The sequence below is a fragment of the Lytechinus pictus genome, chromosome 4 (genome assembly GCF_037042905.1).
Source record: "Lytechinus pictus isolate F3 Inbred chromosome 4, Lp3.0, whole genome shotgun sequence".
NCBI classification, from domain to species: Eukaryota; Metazoa; Echinodermata; class Echinoidea; order Temnopleuroida; family Toxopneustidae; genus Lytechinus; species Lytechinus pictus.
In genome coordinates, this window is record NC_087248.1 from 6,974,113 (window position 1) to 6,990,819 (window position 16,707).

At 37.5% G+C, this 16,707-nt stretch overlaps 1 protein-coding gene across 3 annotated transcripts in view; it reads right to left on the reverse strand.

Moving 5' to 3' along the window:
- The window catches only part of LOC129259624 (uncharacterized), a 29,147-nt gene extending 12,440 nt beyond the window's left edge, over window positions 1–16,707 (reverse strand). For 2 of the 3 annotated variants that reach the window (XM_064098277.1, XM_064098279.1), the window contains exons 1-11: window positions 16,387–16,576; window positions 14,392–14,727; window positions 12,655–12,903; window positions 10,015–10,396; window positions 9,463–9,601; window positions 8,402–8,521; window positions 7,330–7,429; window positions 3,503–3,885; window positions 1,865–2,104; window positions 1,283–1,417; window positions 214–433 (exon numbers count right to left, since the gene is read on the reverse strand). In XM_064098277.1, coding sequence (XP_063954347.1) covers window positions 214–433; window positions 1,283–1,417; window positions 1,865–2,104; window positions 3,503–3,885; window positions 7,330–7,429; window positions 8,402–8,521; window positions 9,463–9,601; window positions 10,015–10,396; window positions 12,655–12,903; window positions 14,392–14,497 — 2,074 coding nt within the window. In that variant the 5' untranslated portion in view covers window positions 14,498–14,727; window positions 16,387–16,576. Of the gene's footprint in view, window positions 1–213; window positions 434–1,282; window positions 1,418–1,864; window positions 2,105–3,502; window positions 3,886–7,329; window positions 7,430–8,401; window positions 8,522–9,462; window positions 9,602–10,014; window positions 10,397–12,654; window positions 12,904–14,391; window positions 14,728–16,386 lie in introns of all 3 variants that reach the window. The other variant, XM_064098278.1, reaches the window with a different exon arrangement.

Below are 16,707 nucleotides of genomic sequence, written 5' to 3' on the forward strand. Positions count from 1 at the left end.
AGTCTCACTCTGCTATGCAGGTGAGACAAAAACTAGCTATCATTATTATTAATTATTAACAATCATGTTTATACAGTATGTTTTGCAAAGATCTCTCTTGATATTGTTTTAAGAGAGAAATTTCTACAGCCGTAGACATTTTTTATAGATTTGATTCCCTCCCTCCCTTTGTGTTAGTTATCACCCAATATGAGCTGGAGCAATCATCAGTACCTTCCTTGCAGAAGCACCACTTGTCATCATGACCCTCTGCGGTCGCATTTACGACATCAGCCACCCTATTCATGGGAATCTGATGCCATATTTGCCGTACCACTTCATCTGCTACCACAGATAGGCTCGGAGTAGATGATCCATTGATGTCTTGAGTTGGGGTCTGGGTATCTTTTATGATTTGCAGTGCAAATCCCACCACAAAAGCACACGTGATAAACTGTACAAGAATGAAAAAGAACGCATAGAATTTTCAATAGTGCAGTGGTTATTGTATTTGTATATATATAAAATTTTCTCTGACGGTCATGTCAAAAAGAAAATAATTTTTGGGGGGCACATCGTAGTTCTTTTAATGCATACTAATTTTCATCCATATTATCACTACTGTCACTAATCCTATATATTGGTTCTGCATGTTCTCAAATGTTCTTCAGTTTAATCGTTTTATAGAACAAAATTGTATTTACATCTAAAAATAAAAATATCACCACTTACCACCCCACTCCATTCTTTAAATGAATTCAAGATTATCGATGGACTTTGGGTTCATTAAGACTTGTAGGCAAAATAACCAAGTATAAACAAGTGGAGTGCCTCTGGGAGTCTCACCTGCAATACGCAATTCAATATAGCAGCAGTGCTGACTTTGAAAACTACTATAAAATAATTATTCACAAAAAACATCATTCATATAATGATACAATACTACATTCATTGACCCTAAATTACATTTGACCTTGGTCATGTGACCTGAAACTCAGGCAGGATGTTCAGTAATACTTGATTAACCTTATGTCAAAATTTCATCAAACTAGGTCCATACGCTTTCTAAGTTATGCTCTCATTTAAAAAACTTAACCTTCAGTTAAGATTTGATGTTGACGCCGCCGCCGTCGGAAAAGCAGCGCCTATAGTCTCACTCTGCTATGCAGGTGAGACAAAAATCAGTATAATTCTGCCAAAATTGGAATGGTTGGCAGGTATGTCTTTCCCTTTTTCATTACAATGCATTTGCCTTAATGGGTTCCTTTATGTTAAAGGTCGATGGTATACACGGCATACTTACAAGTAAGAAATCGTCGGCGTGATTTAAGCTGGTCGCCTTTTCGTTCATGTTGTCGTGCCCGAAGTATTCTTTCAGATGCTTCAGACTACCCTCTTCGGTATGGATTGTTGGCGTGAACAGTTCAGCTACGATATCCTTTTGTTTTGGGAGAAACAGAGAGAGGGGTGAGATATGAGAGAGGTGTGCGTGCTTGTGAAAGAGTTTGCATGTATATATGATATGTAGAGAATTTGGAAGTGGTGACCACACATTCAGTGAGAAGCTTATTTGTTTTGCTTGTCAAATCTGCACAGAGAGTAATGTTGACTAATTTTGGAAGTGATTAATTTTTCTTGAATGAATATTGTATGGGGAAAATCAGAACCCCCCCCCCCCCCCTTTCAAAAAGCTTGTGTGTGCCTGATGTACGTGTGGGAATAGTTGTAGGCCTGTAATATAACTTTTAATTAAAACCTATAATTCAATATTTAAGATGTGAATGTCCAGTCGTCAAAACAGCAAGTGAATTGACAAGTTTACTAATACCTTTGAATAAACAATTCAATAGAAGTCATACATGAGAAATATGTAAAGATTTCTTACCCGAATCACAACGGATCGGAAGTTAAAATCTTGGGGCACCGGTATGAGATCATGCAGCCTATTCAGGGGGGCTGGCACCGTTGATACTGCCATTTTACAACTATTTGCTATCTGCAAAGTTCTTTGGTCCACATGGAAGGGAACAGGAAATCCCTCTGGGATGTATTTGGCAAGGGTGGTCATGATATTGCGCATACCGCTTGTGGTCTTGGGATCCTCTTCAATTATTCCTAGGTTGACCTGAAAGGAAATTACATACTGTAAAGTAATATCTTACTTGTTACAGTGAAAAATTCAAAAAATAAAACTACCAAAATAAAAGTTACGCTATCAGAATAATTACTGGGCCAGCTGAGTTGAGAATACAAATGGACCATTACTGTAAAAGAAAAAAATCCTATCATCTTAACAAGCTCTATTGTGCACTTATTGGAAATTAGTAGTAGTAAAGTAGTAGTAGAAACGGTAGTGGTAGTGGTGGTGGTGGTGGTAGTGGAGGTGGTGGTGGTGGTGGTAGTGGCAGTAGTAGTAGTAGTAGTAGTAGTAGTAGTAGTAGTAGTAGTAGTAGTAGTAGTAGTAGTAGTAGTAGTAGTAGTATACAAATGATGCATGGGTTAGAGTGGGTCAGTAGGAACTGTGTGCACAAGGTAACTTTGGCATGGTTTAACCCACGAGGCGCAGCCGAGTGGGTTTAGACCATAATGCCAAAGTTACCGCGTGCACACAGTTCCACTGACCCACGAAAGAAACCCATGCATCATCTGTTTTATAGAATGGAAAAATTTTATTGAATAAACCACAAAAATTAATGATTTACCGGATGCATGATAATTTCATGCGTCCAGTAAATTCAATTTACTGGACGCATGAAAATATTTACTGGACGCATGATTTTTTTTACCGGACGCATGATTTTTTACCGGATGCATGAAAATTCCAAAATGTAATGCAGACCCTTTGATAACCCTGGAAAACATAAATATGTATGCCTAACTTGATAATATGTTGGCACAAAGGCATCATTATACCCAAAATGCCAGATACAGCTTTGCATTGACTAGATCTATGAGGCAGCCTCAGACCTCCAATAGCTGTGTGTGGCCAGTGCCTACGGCTACGGCTGCCTGGGCCCGCAGTGGAGATTTGGCTCTGCACAGCCAGCCCAGGGCAGTAGATCTATAAACGTTAGATCGTATGTCTGGACTTCTCAACTAACGAGTATGCAGGCAGTTTTAATCCCTATGACAATTACGGTAACGTATTTGTACTTACAGATCATTTTGCATCCTTTATTTGATTCATTCTGCCTTGATCGAAAATTCAAAAATTTGACGTAAACAAGCGTAACAGTACATGCGCGATGACATCACAATGACCTTTTCGGACGATAGCTTGTTTACAGTGGATATTGTTTTGATTATCGGGATATCGTTCATGCAGCCCAGTAAAAATTCTTGCATAGCTCTCAACAAATCAGATTGCAGGGATTTTCCCATCCATTCTATAATAGTAGTAGTAGTAGTAGTAGTAGTGTTCTATAATCATAAATCAATCCTCATTTTCAGACAATAACATCCAGAGCATATCTTTTTGTGGATTCTATTTCTTTAAAGTATGGATTATTAAAAATAAACTCACATATTCACTCTTTTGTGAGCTTTCTTTAGAATATTCATGAGGAATGTGTAAGATCACAGACTCGTTGGCAAATATATTGAGGTTGTCTTTCAGGATCCTTTCAACCAGAATGCACATTCTTTTTCTCAGGTCTTCATAATCATCCTGGCTGGGTAGGTAGGTCATAATTGGGAGGTCACTGGCTGTGAGAGTGTCTTGGTTTTCAACATCGCGAAATGATATCCGGTTTTTGACGGCGTATGAATTGGCCCCGACTCTTGTAACTCTCTGTGAATCGCTTGTCACATCTACCCTTTGTTCCGTCACATCTGCCCTTTGTTCCGTCACATCTGCCTTTTGTTCCGTCCAATAAGATTTGTGGGATACCATCGAAAATCCAGGATCTGTGTAGATAGCAACAAGTTTGGAGGTATATCATCACTTTTTTCCTATGTAGCTATTTGACTAAGTTGAGAAAGGGTGTAAATCGTTCAGTTTTCTATCAAAGCACTTTTTTAGTTTTATCTTTGTGCATTTGTATCAATACCAAAGAAATCTTAGTGAACCCTATTTTCATGAGGGGGTGTCTCTCAAATGAACATGAGAGAAAAAACAAATAACCCCCCCCCAAAAAAAAAAAAAATTATTCAAAGGTGTGTGCCTGCAATAGCATATTCAGAAGTACAGAACTAATAAAGCGCCTAGCTGTGATGGTAAGTGTTGTGTGAAAAATAAGTAAAAATTTAAAATGTCACTTCTTATTTTAAATCAGATTTTGATAAAAATTCTAAGCATATAGTTGTTTGAGTTTTCTATATTGATTCAAATCAATGAACTGGGGTGTACTTTAATGTTACAAATGTATTAGTTTTTTTAGGTCTGTGCTTTTAACACAATATGAATCTTATTATTTTATTTCATCGCATCTGTCAATGCATTCTAACCATGGACACTTCTTTGACCCCCCCCTCAGATCTCGGCCGCTGATTGCGCGATCGCCGCAAAAATTTGCACGCGCGTAGAGCCGGATGTAAACTGCTAGACCATATAGTAAATTTTTTTCAAGAGTGTCGCTAAGGCGAGCACATAATACGCCTGCCTATAACGCGGAAAATGAAGTTATTGGTCAAGCAAGAAAAGTGGAAGGTGCCCACTTCACCTTTGACTTTCTGACCTCAAAATCGACAGGCTTCCTGGGATCCATGCTAGTATCATACACACCAAATTATATGAGCCTAGATTAAGTTAAACTGAAGTTATCGTGTTTTACAAAGAAAAGTTATTTGATGGACAGACGAATGGACACCGAGGGTGATACTATAATCAGGACGGGCGTATAAAAATAAATTGTTTATATTTTTCAATTAATTAATTATGCAAATAAGTGTGTGGAATTTCCCCTAAATTTGGTCTTTCGTGTATGTGTTTGCCTTTAACTCACTCTATATAGCTAGTAGAATGATATATTTTGATGAGAGTATAAATTTTCACATTTCTAACAGATATCAACAAAAAATTGCAAAAATATAATTAATTTCTTATGTATTGTCTTTTTTTTTCGATGTACTTTGTCAGGGACCCTTTCGCGATCATAAACAGCATAAAATAAATCCACTAAAACCAACAAAAGTAAAAATAATCATACATTTATGATTTTGGCTGAAAAACACAATTTGCATTGACTTTGTACAAAGAATCACGTTTTTGAGCAATTTTGGGTCTGACATGCACTCACAAAATGTTGCGTAATTTAAAAAACCGTGTAATCAGGGGTCGCAAATTTGGTCTCAAAAGATGTGCAAGACATGAAAGTAAAAGTCAGGGAGCAGAGCGGTAAAAAATTTCATGCGACGGCGTAGTGACAAAATTTGTTGAGGGGGGTCAATTTGGCATACAAATGGGGAAGGCTTGGGGCTATAGACCGACTCCCCAAATTGTCACGGCCAAAAAAAAATAGAAAAGGAAAGAGTGGAGGGTAACTGTTATCTGAATATTATGTCAAAATTTATCACAAATTTAAAAAAAAAATAGAAATTTGACGTGTCCAAAGGACACAGACGCCCCCGCTTAACGCAATCAGAAATTCATTCAATATGATTGAACTTTATATCGTGCAGAAACCAATATGCATACAATTTTAGACCTTTGACCTAAAGACTCACCCTTTCCATAATAATCTCTGACAGAAGATATGACAGTCAGGTCATTTGATGTGACCTGACTGTATTTTGGTGTCTACCCAGACACCAACAATTTTTAAAATCCATTAAATGATTTTCAAGTTATTGCGCGGAAGCCAAGTGGGGGGACGGACAGACAGGGGCAACGCTTAATACCTCCTCCGGACTTCGTCTGCGGGGGCATAAAAAAATCACTGAGATTTGTGCCTGATACGTACGTGCATATAGCCCCTTCATTTTTTATTATGTTCATTATTTACGCCACTGCATGGTAGAAATTATTGTGATTCAATGTACTGGGAACTACTACTCACAAGTTCTTATAAACTTTTCTGTAGTTTCCGATTTTCTCTTATATTATTTGTCATTCCTGTTCATATTGTATATATATCATTTTTTTTATGCTGAGAAAATAGATAAATTGAACTGAACTGAAGGTATCTGAATTAAATTCAACTTAAAACATTTTCCCTTTATCATTGTATTTTGTCTATTCATACATTCACACATAGTTTTAGTATTGTTCATAACGTATTGTATCTTTTGCTGTTTAATTCAATGCCTTGGGTTTTGTGTATTCCTTATGTCAAATTGACCCTCCCCCCCTGTTAGATAAAGGTTAAGGGGAGGTCTATTCCGGGGGGGGGGGGGGCAGTCAAATGTATTGCTGTACAAACGCGTGGCCCATTTCCAAACACCCCCTAATCAAGTTTTTCTGTGTGCAAAATAACCCCCTAAACAAGTTGTCGCCAGAATATGACCCCGGGGAAAGAGCTTGGAGAAAAAACATACCCTAAACACGTTTGGCTAGTCTTTAAAAAAAAGCTTTGGACACTAGAAATTTGACGTGTCTAAAGGACACAGATGCCCCCGCTTAATGTGATCAGAAATTCATTCAATATGATTGAACTTAATATCGTGCAGAAACCAATATGCATATATATATAATGAACAAATTTAGACCTTTGAACCAACTCGCATATATGAGCTGTGACCTTTGACCTGCGGACTCCAAATTCGAACTTAGTCTATATTTTGGTGTCATCTTCCTACACACCCAATTTTTTTTTAATCTGTTGAATATTTCAGAAGTTATCATGTGTAAACAAACTCGCATATCTAATGAGCTGTGCCATTTGACCTGCGGACTCCGAATTTGAACTTAGTTTGTATTGTGGTGTCATCTACCTACACACCAAAAAATGTTTAAAATCCATTAAATATTTTTCGAGTTATTGCACGGAAACCAAGTGGGGGGACGGACGGATAGGGGCACCGCTTAAAAAGCATACCCTAAATACGTTTGACCCTGCGATTGACCATTGACCAGTCTTTCAAAACTCCCTTTTTTTTAAACAGTGTTTTTGATACCATTAAGGGGTGCACGCACGGCCCACATCCAAAACTGAAAATCACCCCTTTAAACACATTTTTTGGTCACGCGTGTGTACAGCAATATATTTGACTGGCCTGCCCGGGGGTCTATTTTCCCAAAGGTTTCCTTATGATTATATGCCGGTTACATATTCCTCAGCGTCCTGCGTTGGGTCTACTTGCAGATACTTTTTAATTAATGCAAACAAATGATAATTATAAATATTATGAAAATTATAAATAGAATAATTCAGAATTGTCTATGTAACCAGGGCATATAAAGTATGCACTCACGATTCGTGTCCACAGGTGTAGTTGCGTGAGGTTCAGTTATCGCCAAGGTTGATGTTGCTGTTGAAGCTGCACCTTCAAATGTGGGTGTAGAAATATCTCTCTGGAAAACAATTATCAAGAGAGATTGTTGAACACCATAATGCATAAACTGAGGATTGTTTTGCAAGAGCGTCACCATACAACTACATGTAGTTTTGAAAAGAGACACAGCATCTTTGAAGCATGTATAAGCGGAATTTAATGAATATACGGATGCAACTTTGTAGTGGAAACGAATGCTTTAACAAAGCCATGGTCAATTTTATCAGACAATAGTTCTTCACCCATTCAACTTAGATGGCACTGTATTCATTAACAAACCTATCCAACCAACTTTTTTCTTTTTGAAGCCATGAATGTATCCTTCCTTCAAGTTATAAATATGCATTTGTTATTATATGTTACTTTATTAAAGGGATGGTCTGGCCTGAAAATATTTATATCTTAATACATAGAGTAGATTTCACTGAGCAAAATGCCGAAAATTTCATCAAAATCGGATAACAAATAATAAAATAATTGAGGTTTAAAGTTTAGCAATATTTTGTGAAAACGGTTGTCATGAATAATCATTAGGTGGGCTGATGATGTCACATCCCCACTTTCCGTTTTCTTATTTCATTACATAAAATCATATTTTCATTATTTCATACTTGTGTGAATGATATGTTTCCCTTATAATGAAATCAGTTGCAGCAATAAATATTTAATGCACTAAATCAGTTGTCAATCCAATTTTTCTAGTTCTTGGAGGAAAAAATTTGAATAAACATAATTTCATATAATAAAATACAAAAGAACAAGTGGGGATGTGACATCATTAGCCCACCTAATGAATATTCATGACAACTGTTTTCACAAAATATTGCTAAACTTTAAAATCCAATAACTTTGTTATTTGTTATCCGATTTTGATGAAATTTTCGGCATTTTGCTCAGTGAATTCTACTCTATTTCTTAAGTTTTAAATACTTTTAGCCCAGAACATCCCTTTAAAATATTTCATGGCATTTTCCAGTTCAAGGTGACCAACCTCTATTGACATTTTCCACGAGGATATGACCTTGTCAGCTTCACTGCTCGGCTGGTTTGATTTTCTCATGGCGGTAGTCACCGATGTTTTCAAACCAAAACACTTGAGAGAGCTCATATCCTGTTCATAGAATGACAATGAAAGTTACATTATCAACACATCTCTAGTTTAGAAATAATTTTTTCTTGTTACTCCTAATGATCTCTATCGGAACATATCTGACAATATCCTGATTTACTTCTTGTCTCTTTATTAAAAGACAAAATTATTTTCATTATCAAAATGATAATTTTACTTCCTTGTACAGAGTTTAAAAGAAGAAATAATCAATATATATTTTAAAAATAAGAAATATCAGTTGCACTGTAATGGAAAGGGTTCACTAACCTTTCTACCATCAAGAAAAGGTGAATAAATATATAATTTTGGAACTTAATAATCATTGCCTTCTCATCGCATCTTTCTTTGTTTGTAACACTCGCCTCGATACGCCATCGAACGCTAACACAATTACAACCATTTATATATTTATATATCAACAACCATAAAAATACAGTGTTACAAGAGCATAACAGTTATCAGAAGTCTCTATGTGGTCTACAATGATGTACATGTAGAATTACCTGGTATACTAATAGCATTGTAACTGTTCAGTGCACACCATGTTAATGCTTGAGCAATGTTTTCAATTTGATATGACAGATATCAAAGAAAGAAGTACTTGTTGAAGTATTGGCATTGTATTCCGGTGTCTAACAAAATGTGCGAATTAGGTGTAATAAAAAACATGCATCTTACAATAAAACAAGTATATTTCTTGTTATCATGGCCGCATGAAGACAAGTTTCGGGGGGTGGGCAAGACATAATTTTTGAAAACGAGGGAGCAAAGCAACCGAGAATCTCATTGGGGCAATTTTCCATTTTTTAAATTGAAATAGAAGGATTGGTGGTTTTATGAATTTCTTTAATAAAAAAATGTGTGTTTTCAGAATTTATGGGGTGCAAGTGCCCCCTCCACGCTGCATACGGGCACGCTTGTCATTATCATAGATGGGCTACCTTTCCCTTTAAGCCATATCTCTTCAATGTAGAAGCCACAGGTACAGGTAGCAATCTTTGCATGATCATGGGTCTTCTTTGATACAATGGAAGCAGGATCATCATTCCCAATCTGTTCTTCATGACATTCTGGAAAGCACTGTAATATAAAGGGATGATGCTATTACATTATGCTGACGATACAGTTTTTATAATGATGAATTTTGCCGAAGTTTTTTTTCTGCTTAGCACCCATCAGGCACGGATCTATTACGATGGCTCAAGTTCCTCCACCCTTTTGTGAACATAATATGGGAAAATGACCAAAACAAATGTTTTAAAAAGTCAGAACCTTATCATTCTTCAGTTGTTTTGTTTTCTTTTCTTTCATCCCTTCTGTTCCTTTTCTTTTGTTCACTCTCTCTCCCTCTCTGGTGGATGGTGTGGGAGGGCAAGGCCTGCTTGAATGACACCATCCATCCTCTTTAGCATGAAATCGTAAGTCTATAATTATTATTAATAACATACTTAACAGATAAGTTTAATCTAGTAGAGTATTGTGTTATTTTTTACCGTGAGGCATTCTTTCTAGATATGGCCGCCAAGCAGACAGCATAGAACGTAGGGGCAGCAGATTGTACTCTATCTAGAATCTTTGTCCAGTCAAACTCTTCTTCCTTTGAACTGGAATCTGGAAAGAGGTTTGATGTTTTACAGAGAAATGACATTTCGCTTTTTATGGTTTTGATAATGTCCTTCCTCCACACTTTGCATGCTGCATTGGACGCCCTTAGAAGACGGAATGTTTGATCATAGTTTGAGTGTTTGATGCTCTGTATGACTCTGGATTTTTTTGTCTCTTTTTCTATGGCTTGCAGGCCAGGCAGCGACTTCCCTGTTCTTTCTCTCCACTCACAGCAGACAGATTCCAGATTCCTTCGAATAGTGTTCCATTCTAAAATATCAACAAAAGTTTTCATAATGGTTAATTAATGAAATATAAAACAGGGACTACATTAATTATAATACTAACAATGGGGAAAGGACAACAATAATTACAAAAGTATTCTATATACATAACAAACAAACTTTCTCAGTGAAATCATTGACTGACATAAATGGCCTGCTGACAAATACAGTACATATTTGGTTATCATGAATATGGGAATCTGGGTGTATTGGGGGAGAAGGCAAATAAAATAAAATACAGTGAGGGCCGAGGGAGGGGAAGGGAGAAAGAGAGGGGCAGAGGGAAAGAGTTTGTGTGTGTTAAAGAGTCCCCAGGGGGGCCATTTCCATTGACGAGTGGATACCATGAGCAACCAAAAAACAGGTGAAAAGGATCTAGGATTCAAGATAGGGCACGTTACGCACGTAACGTATTAAGGATTCAAAAACTCTAAAATAATGAAAAATTTCTGAGGGTATAAAAAGACTAAAATATATACTTTATAAATAATGGATGTACTTTTTGCCCCAACACTTTACGTGTTTAGGGTCTGATTTGAGTGAGCGTTGTGGGGTGGTACTAAACCCATTGAAAGTAAAGGTAAAGCCGACGTCCGTGCCGATCAAGTCCGTGAAATCGTACTTGTTCAGGGGGTCACTTCAGAGAATACTTGTCAAGGGTACCGTTTTATTTCCAATACTTGTTTAGGGTAGGGTTTCACACGCCAACACTTGTTAAGGGGTGCATTTTCAGAACATGGAAAATACTTAAAGACCCAGACCGGACCCAAAAATGAAATTGATAAATTATATACCAATCGAAAGCTTATAAGCTACTAAATACAGCAATGTATGCTTTATGCGTTTTCACCGCTTCCCAGCTGAGTATTTTGCTTAAGAATATTCCAATTATCGGGCTTCGAACCCGGCTTAGAAAATGGGCTCTATTGTGCTTTTCACCTGCCTCGAGATTGTGACGTCACGTTGTGTAAGAAGCGTCGTGATTCCATAGGTTTGTACACAGAAAAACTGGGTGATTTCTTTGCTTTCCAGATAACGCATTTCATTCTCTTTACGTCTATTACAGAGGGATATCACATATATTTTTTCCCACAAGCTTGAATTTATGAAATCTACAGTTTTTATCTAGTTTTTGCCATATTTTATTTCCTGCTTATTTGGCGCAGATTTCAAATCTATCTGCATTTAAATTATGTATAACAACTTTTCCTGACATAGCAATTTAGGCCCAATAAGAGCCAAACAAAGAAATCACAAAAAAAGGTAGTGAATATTTGTAGGTTTACATCAATTTGAACAGTCAATGCTTTTGTACACAAACCTATGGAATCACAACCCTCCAGACACAACGTGACGTCATCATTTCCAGGCGACGTGGGGGTGCTCAATGGAAGCGTACTTTGGAGGAGCAGTTTCTTTAATTTTTATTTAATATTTTTAAGAAATGGAAGGAGATATATGTAATATTTTTAGTATATTTGTATTCTATGAATCATTACCTTTCTTTTGATATATGATTGTTTTTACACCGGTCAGGGTCTTTAAGGTGCTTTTCGAAACCCCATGGCCACGCATGGTATCCACTCGTCAATGGAAGTGCCCCCCCCCCCCCCCCCGTATGAGTCTGTCTTTCTCTGGATGAATGAGAGAGAAAGGGAGAGGACACAACAGCATACCTTAACCTCTTCACCATTAATTTAATAGCATGTCATCTCTTCATACTATAATAATGGACAGACAATAGTAAAGCTATATGAGCATTTGAATGTTGAGAATTATCTATGGAGAATCGCTATCCTATGGAGGTTTTCTATTGCAATTGGAATGTGTTAAAGGCAAATGCGTACAAATATCCCCTTTGATGGACTATAACTCTCTTTTTGCTCCTCCTTTACAGTGATAAAAATTCTTCATCCACGATGTATTAAATGAAAACCTGTATGACATATCCTCCCATAGATAGGAAATCTGATCTACACCAACAGATTGACAAAAGATGCAATTCAATTAAAAAAAATAAGCACAAAAAAATGGGGAAGTTGTTCATGTGTGACATCACACATCATTGTCACATTGCCATAGGACATGAGTGATGATCTCAGCATTCCAGTTATGATGATTTAGTATTACTAAATAATCATAACTTGAATGCTGAGATCATGAATTACTAATAACAAATTTTTACAACGGTTCATCCGCACACGTTGGTGAGCAAAAACTCACTAATTTCTTTTGTTCACTTACTTCCAAGAAGCTGGTAACATGGTATACAGCAACGTCTTTTATTCCACATTGCTTCATTTCCAACAGACAATCCTATTTGCTGAAGTACTTGGCCAACCTTAACATTGGTTTTTGAGAGATTTGCACATAATGTTACAGGGGGTTTCTTCATAAGTTGTAGATTTCCATCACAGACAGTACATGTATCCATGTTGAAGTACAGTCTCCCAGGAGTAGGAGTAATCCTTTTACTCACTGTCAGTACCTTTCCTGCAAAAATACCAGTCTTAATTATATATTGGGAAGAGACAATGTTATCAATTATCTCTTTGCCCTCCTGTGCCACATTAATTTTAGGGAGCAACTTAAAAAGGGGTTTTGAATGGACTATTCTAATTCAACTCGAAATAACTTTTGATAGTAGGATCCATGTGTTATTGTAAAGAAAAATTACATGTGTACACTGTACATTGAGATGAACACATCACTAAATTGTGTATGTGTGTAATGCACTATGTGTATTAAGAATGAAATACGTCAAGTCCAAGTTGGCAGTACACTGTACAGTGCATCCCACAAAAAACGAAACCGAGATTTATTGATGATTTATCATTACTTAATCACAAATAAAATAGACAAAATGACTACCATTGTAAAGCTTAGAATCTCTTCTTTCATCTAAAATTACTTAGTCTATTTCTCATTCAGGCATGAGTGAGCAAAAACAATTTTAAGAGGGGATACCAAAAAGTCACTTGGCGGGCTGTATCTGGGTTTCAAAAAAGAAAACCACATTTTAAAAAAGTTCAATAACTGCTCTTTAATTTTATACCTCAATTACAGAAAATGGTCAAGAAAAAACAAAGTTCTGGTTATTTGAAATAAGGCTTGAATATCAATAATTTCATAAAGTGATGAGGTTTTACAAGCTAGCATTCAGACTCACTCGACACTCCGTTTTGTTGACGACCAACCTTGCATTAAGTCTTTTGTTTACCGTGCGATAGCTTCTGTGGGAAACCGGTGAAAACACATTTAATGAAATTATACAAATACAAGCATTGTTTCAAGAGAACAGAACTTTTACTTCTTGACCATTTTCTGTGATTAAGGTATCAAATAAAAGAGCAGATATTTAACTTTTTAGGCATGTGATTTTCTTTTTTATGTTCAGATATCCCCCCCCCCCCGATAGCTCAGTCGGTAGAGCGGTGGATTTGTATTCCGGTGACCCGGGTTCGATTCCCACTTGGTGCGCTAGTGCCCTTTGGTAAGGCATTAATCCTCATTACCAGGTCCTTCGGAGAGGACCTTAAGCCGTCGGTCCTCTGGTTGCTTGCTTACAAGCATTCATGCTTTCTTAGCAATCAGGTAAAAAATCCCCAAATTAGAATTAGAAAGTGACAAATGAGTTTTTGGTATCCATTCTTCAAATTGTTTTTGCTCACTCATGCGTGAATAAGGAATAATCTAAGTAATTTCAGATGAAAGCGGAGATTCTAAGCTTTACATTGGTAGGTAATTGTATTTATGATTAAGTTATAACACATCATTGATAAATCTGGGTTTCGATTTTTGTGGGACGCACTGTATGTCTAGTAAAAAAATTGGGCCAAGAATGGAAACTCTGTGTGAGCAGACAACATAATGAACTATTACAAAGGACAGACCTGGAACATATAATTGACAAAAAGATTAGTACACAAAGTAAACACCACAAACAAGAATGTTTTTTCTTACACATGTATATATACGCACCTCCACTACAAGAACAAGAGCTTTTATTACGAAATAACAGTATGTGAAAAGTTCCACACATACATACACAACCAATGCATTTGTCTTCATCATCTTGAAGCAGCATTTACTCTGGGAGAAGAACTAGACGAACTTATAAGTGGGGGGATTTTGAATGGTTTTTGTGTTCTTCATGGGGGCCCAAGAACTTTTTGAAATGGTTCAAACATTCTTTCAACAGTCTTTCAGTGGCCTTCCAGTGGGCTCTCAATGAACTTCCAAAGGTTTTGTTTTGTCTTTCCATGATCTTCGTCAGTCTTTTGAACTTTGTTCGGAGATCACTGAAAGGCTCGTATCCTAGAAAGAGAATCAAAAGACAAATGAAAGTCCATGGAAAGATGGCTAGAACATCATTTATTGAGTAAAAGAACTCTGAAAGACCATTGAAAGATCACTTAAGGATGATAATATACGATTGTTCTTTTGTCAATTTCCTATTTTGTTTATTTCCTTTGGCTTGTGTTTTCTTCAGCTGTTTTACATTTCTATTTTGTCTAGACTTGAGTTCATTTGTATTTCTTTTCAGCACTGTCCTTGCAGTCTGAACTTAGGTTATATGAATTAAATGATATTCAGTTGTCATTCATTCATTCTACTCTGAATTCCTTTCCTCTGATTCTATTCTGTCATCTTCATTCATTTTCTATTTAGGTGTTCCACTCTTTCCATCCCTCACCTGACTAATTGGTTTCTACTTCTACTAATTGGTTTCTACTTGGCCCACTTCTACTGTCTGCATAATCACCAGACATCGTTGTCATCTTCATCCCCTTATTTCTTATTGGTTTATCTTATGAATTGGGTTCTTACATTTTAGTTCGATCTTGCCATTCATTTGACTTTGATTGGTTGACTCTACTTGATTTGAATATATGACAAATTATTATGTGATTCTGAGTTTAGCTGAGGCAAAGTAGCCCAGAGATTAAATCAGTGCACTACCAGACTTCTTCAGTTTCTGTTCAATTCATTTTGCATCTCTATTTCAGTTTCACTTATTTAGGTTGTGACTCTCCTATTCACCAGTAGAGGCGCACGGCCAATATGGGAGACTCTCTCCAATACTATAGGGGAGACAATCTCCCACATTGGAGACTTGCTTTGCAAAAGGACAAAAGAAACAACACCAACAAAAGCATGATTTTTTCCACCCAAAATGTTGTCTCACTGAGGTCAGAAGCCCATTTGTTTTGTGTGTGATTGACAACAAAAATCCTTATCAAAACAAAAGTAGACGGTGAATATTTAAAGTAGACGGTGAAAAGGGGTAATTTTTCATGAGGAATCTGCTTATCACATTTTTATTTGCCGCCAAGCCAAGGTAAACCTTTTGCAGCAAATGTAAACAAAGGAAATTGGACTCCAAAACTGGAGACTGTCTCTGAAATTGGATACCCAAATTCTATACAAAAGTCTCTGATATTGGAGATAATCTCCCACATTGGAGACAGTCTCCAATATTGGCCGTGCGCCTCTACTGTACACGGGACCAACATTTGCGTCCTTTCCGATGGACGGAGTGTTTTCCAACTGCATTCACACCCGCACTGAACACAGCGGTGAGGCACGTTAACACACAACGCTAGCATCAGTTTTTTTGTTAGACGTCTTCCGGCATGCTGCGGGACTCGAACCCACGCACGTTGAGATCTACGATCTTATCCGGAACAGGCGCTCTAACCGACTGAGCTACACTGCCTCCCTTTTGCCACTTTTGAACGTTCGGCCCACCACGGCCTATTCTGGCGTCCACAGCACACGCTATAGACTAGTATAGATAGTTCTAACGTTACGACTATGGGCATGGCTAGGTACTATGGCTATGCTGGCTTGATTTCTCTGTGCGCAGCGGCCACGCAACCCTAGCCCCACTCCGACCCGACCCCCGCGCGCACCGCACCACCGGCTGGCACCCCGGCCCCTCCACTCCCGCTCCGAGAACAGACCGTCACTCACCTCTCTGGTCAGTAACCCTCTTTTTCAAACTGATACGATGCGTTCTTTCACTGGCTTTGGCAAATGTAATCTGCCCTCAAATTTGCCAAAAGTCCAATTTGAGTGACTTAACTGAATCGGTTGGTTTAATTAAAGAAGCATAAAAAAATGTGTTTCTTATATCTTATGTGTATCAACGAACGTAGAGGGCAGCAACACAAGCATCACCGTCTATGCCGTGGATGCCGTGGCCGAGTGTTCTAAGGCGCCTGCATGGGCTATACATTGAAAGTCCGGTGTTCGATCCCGGCCGCGGCACTTATATGCCCGTGAGCAAGGCAT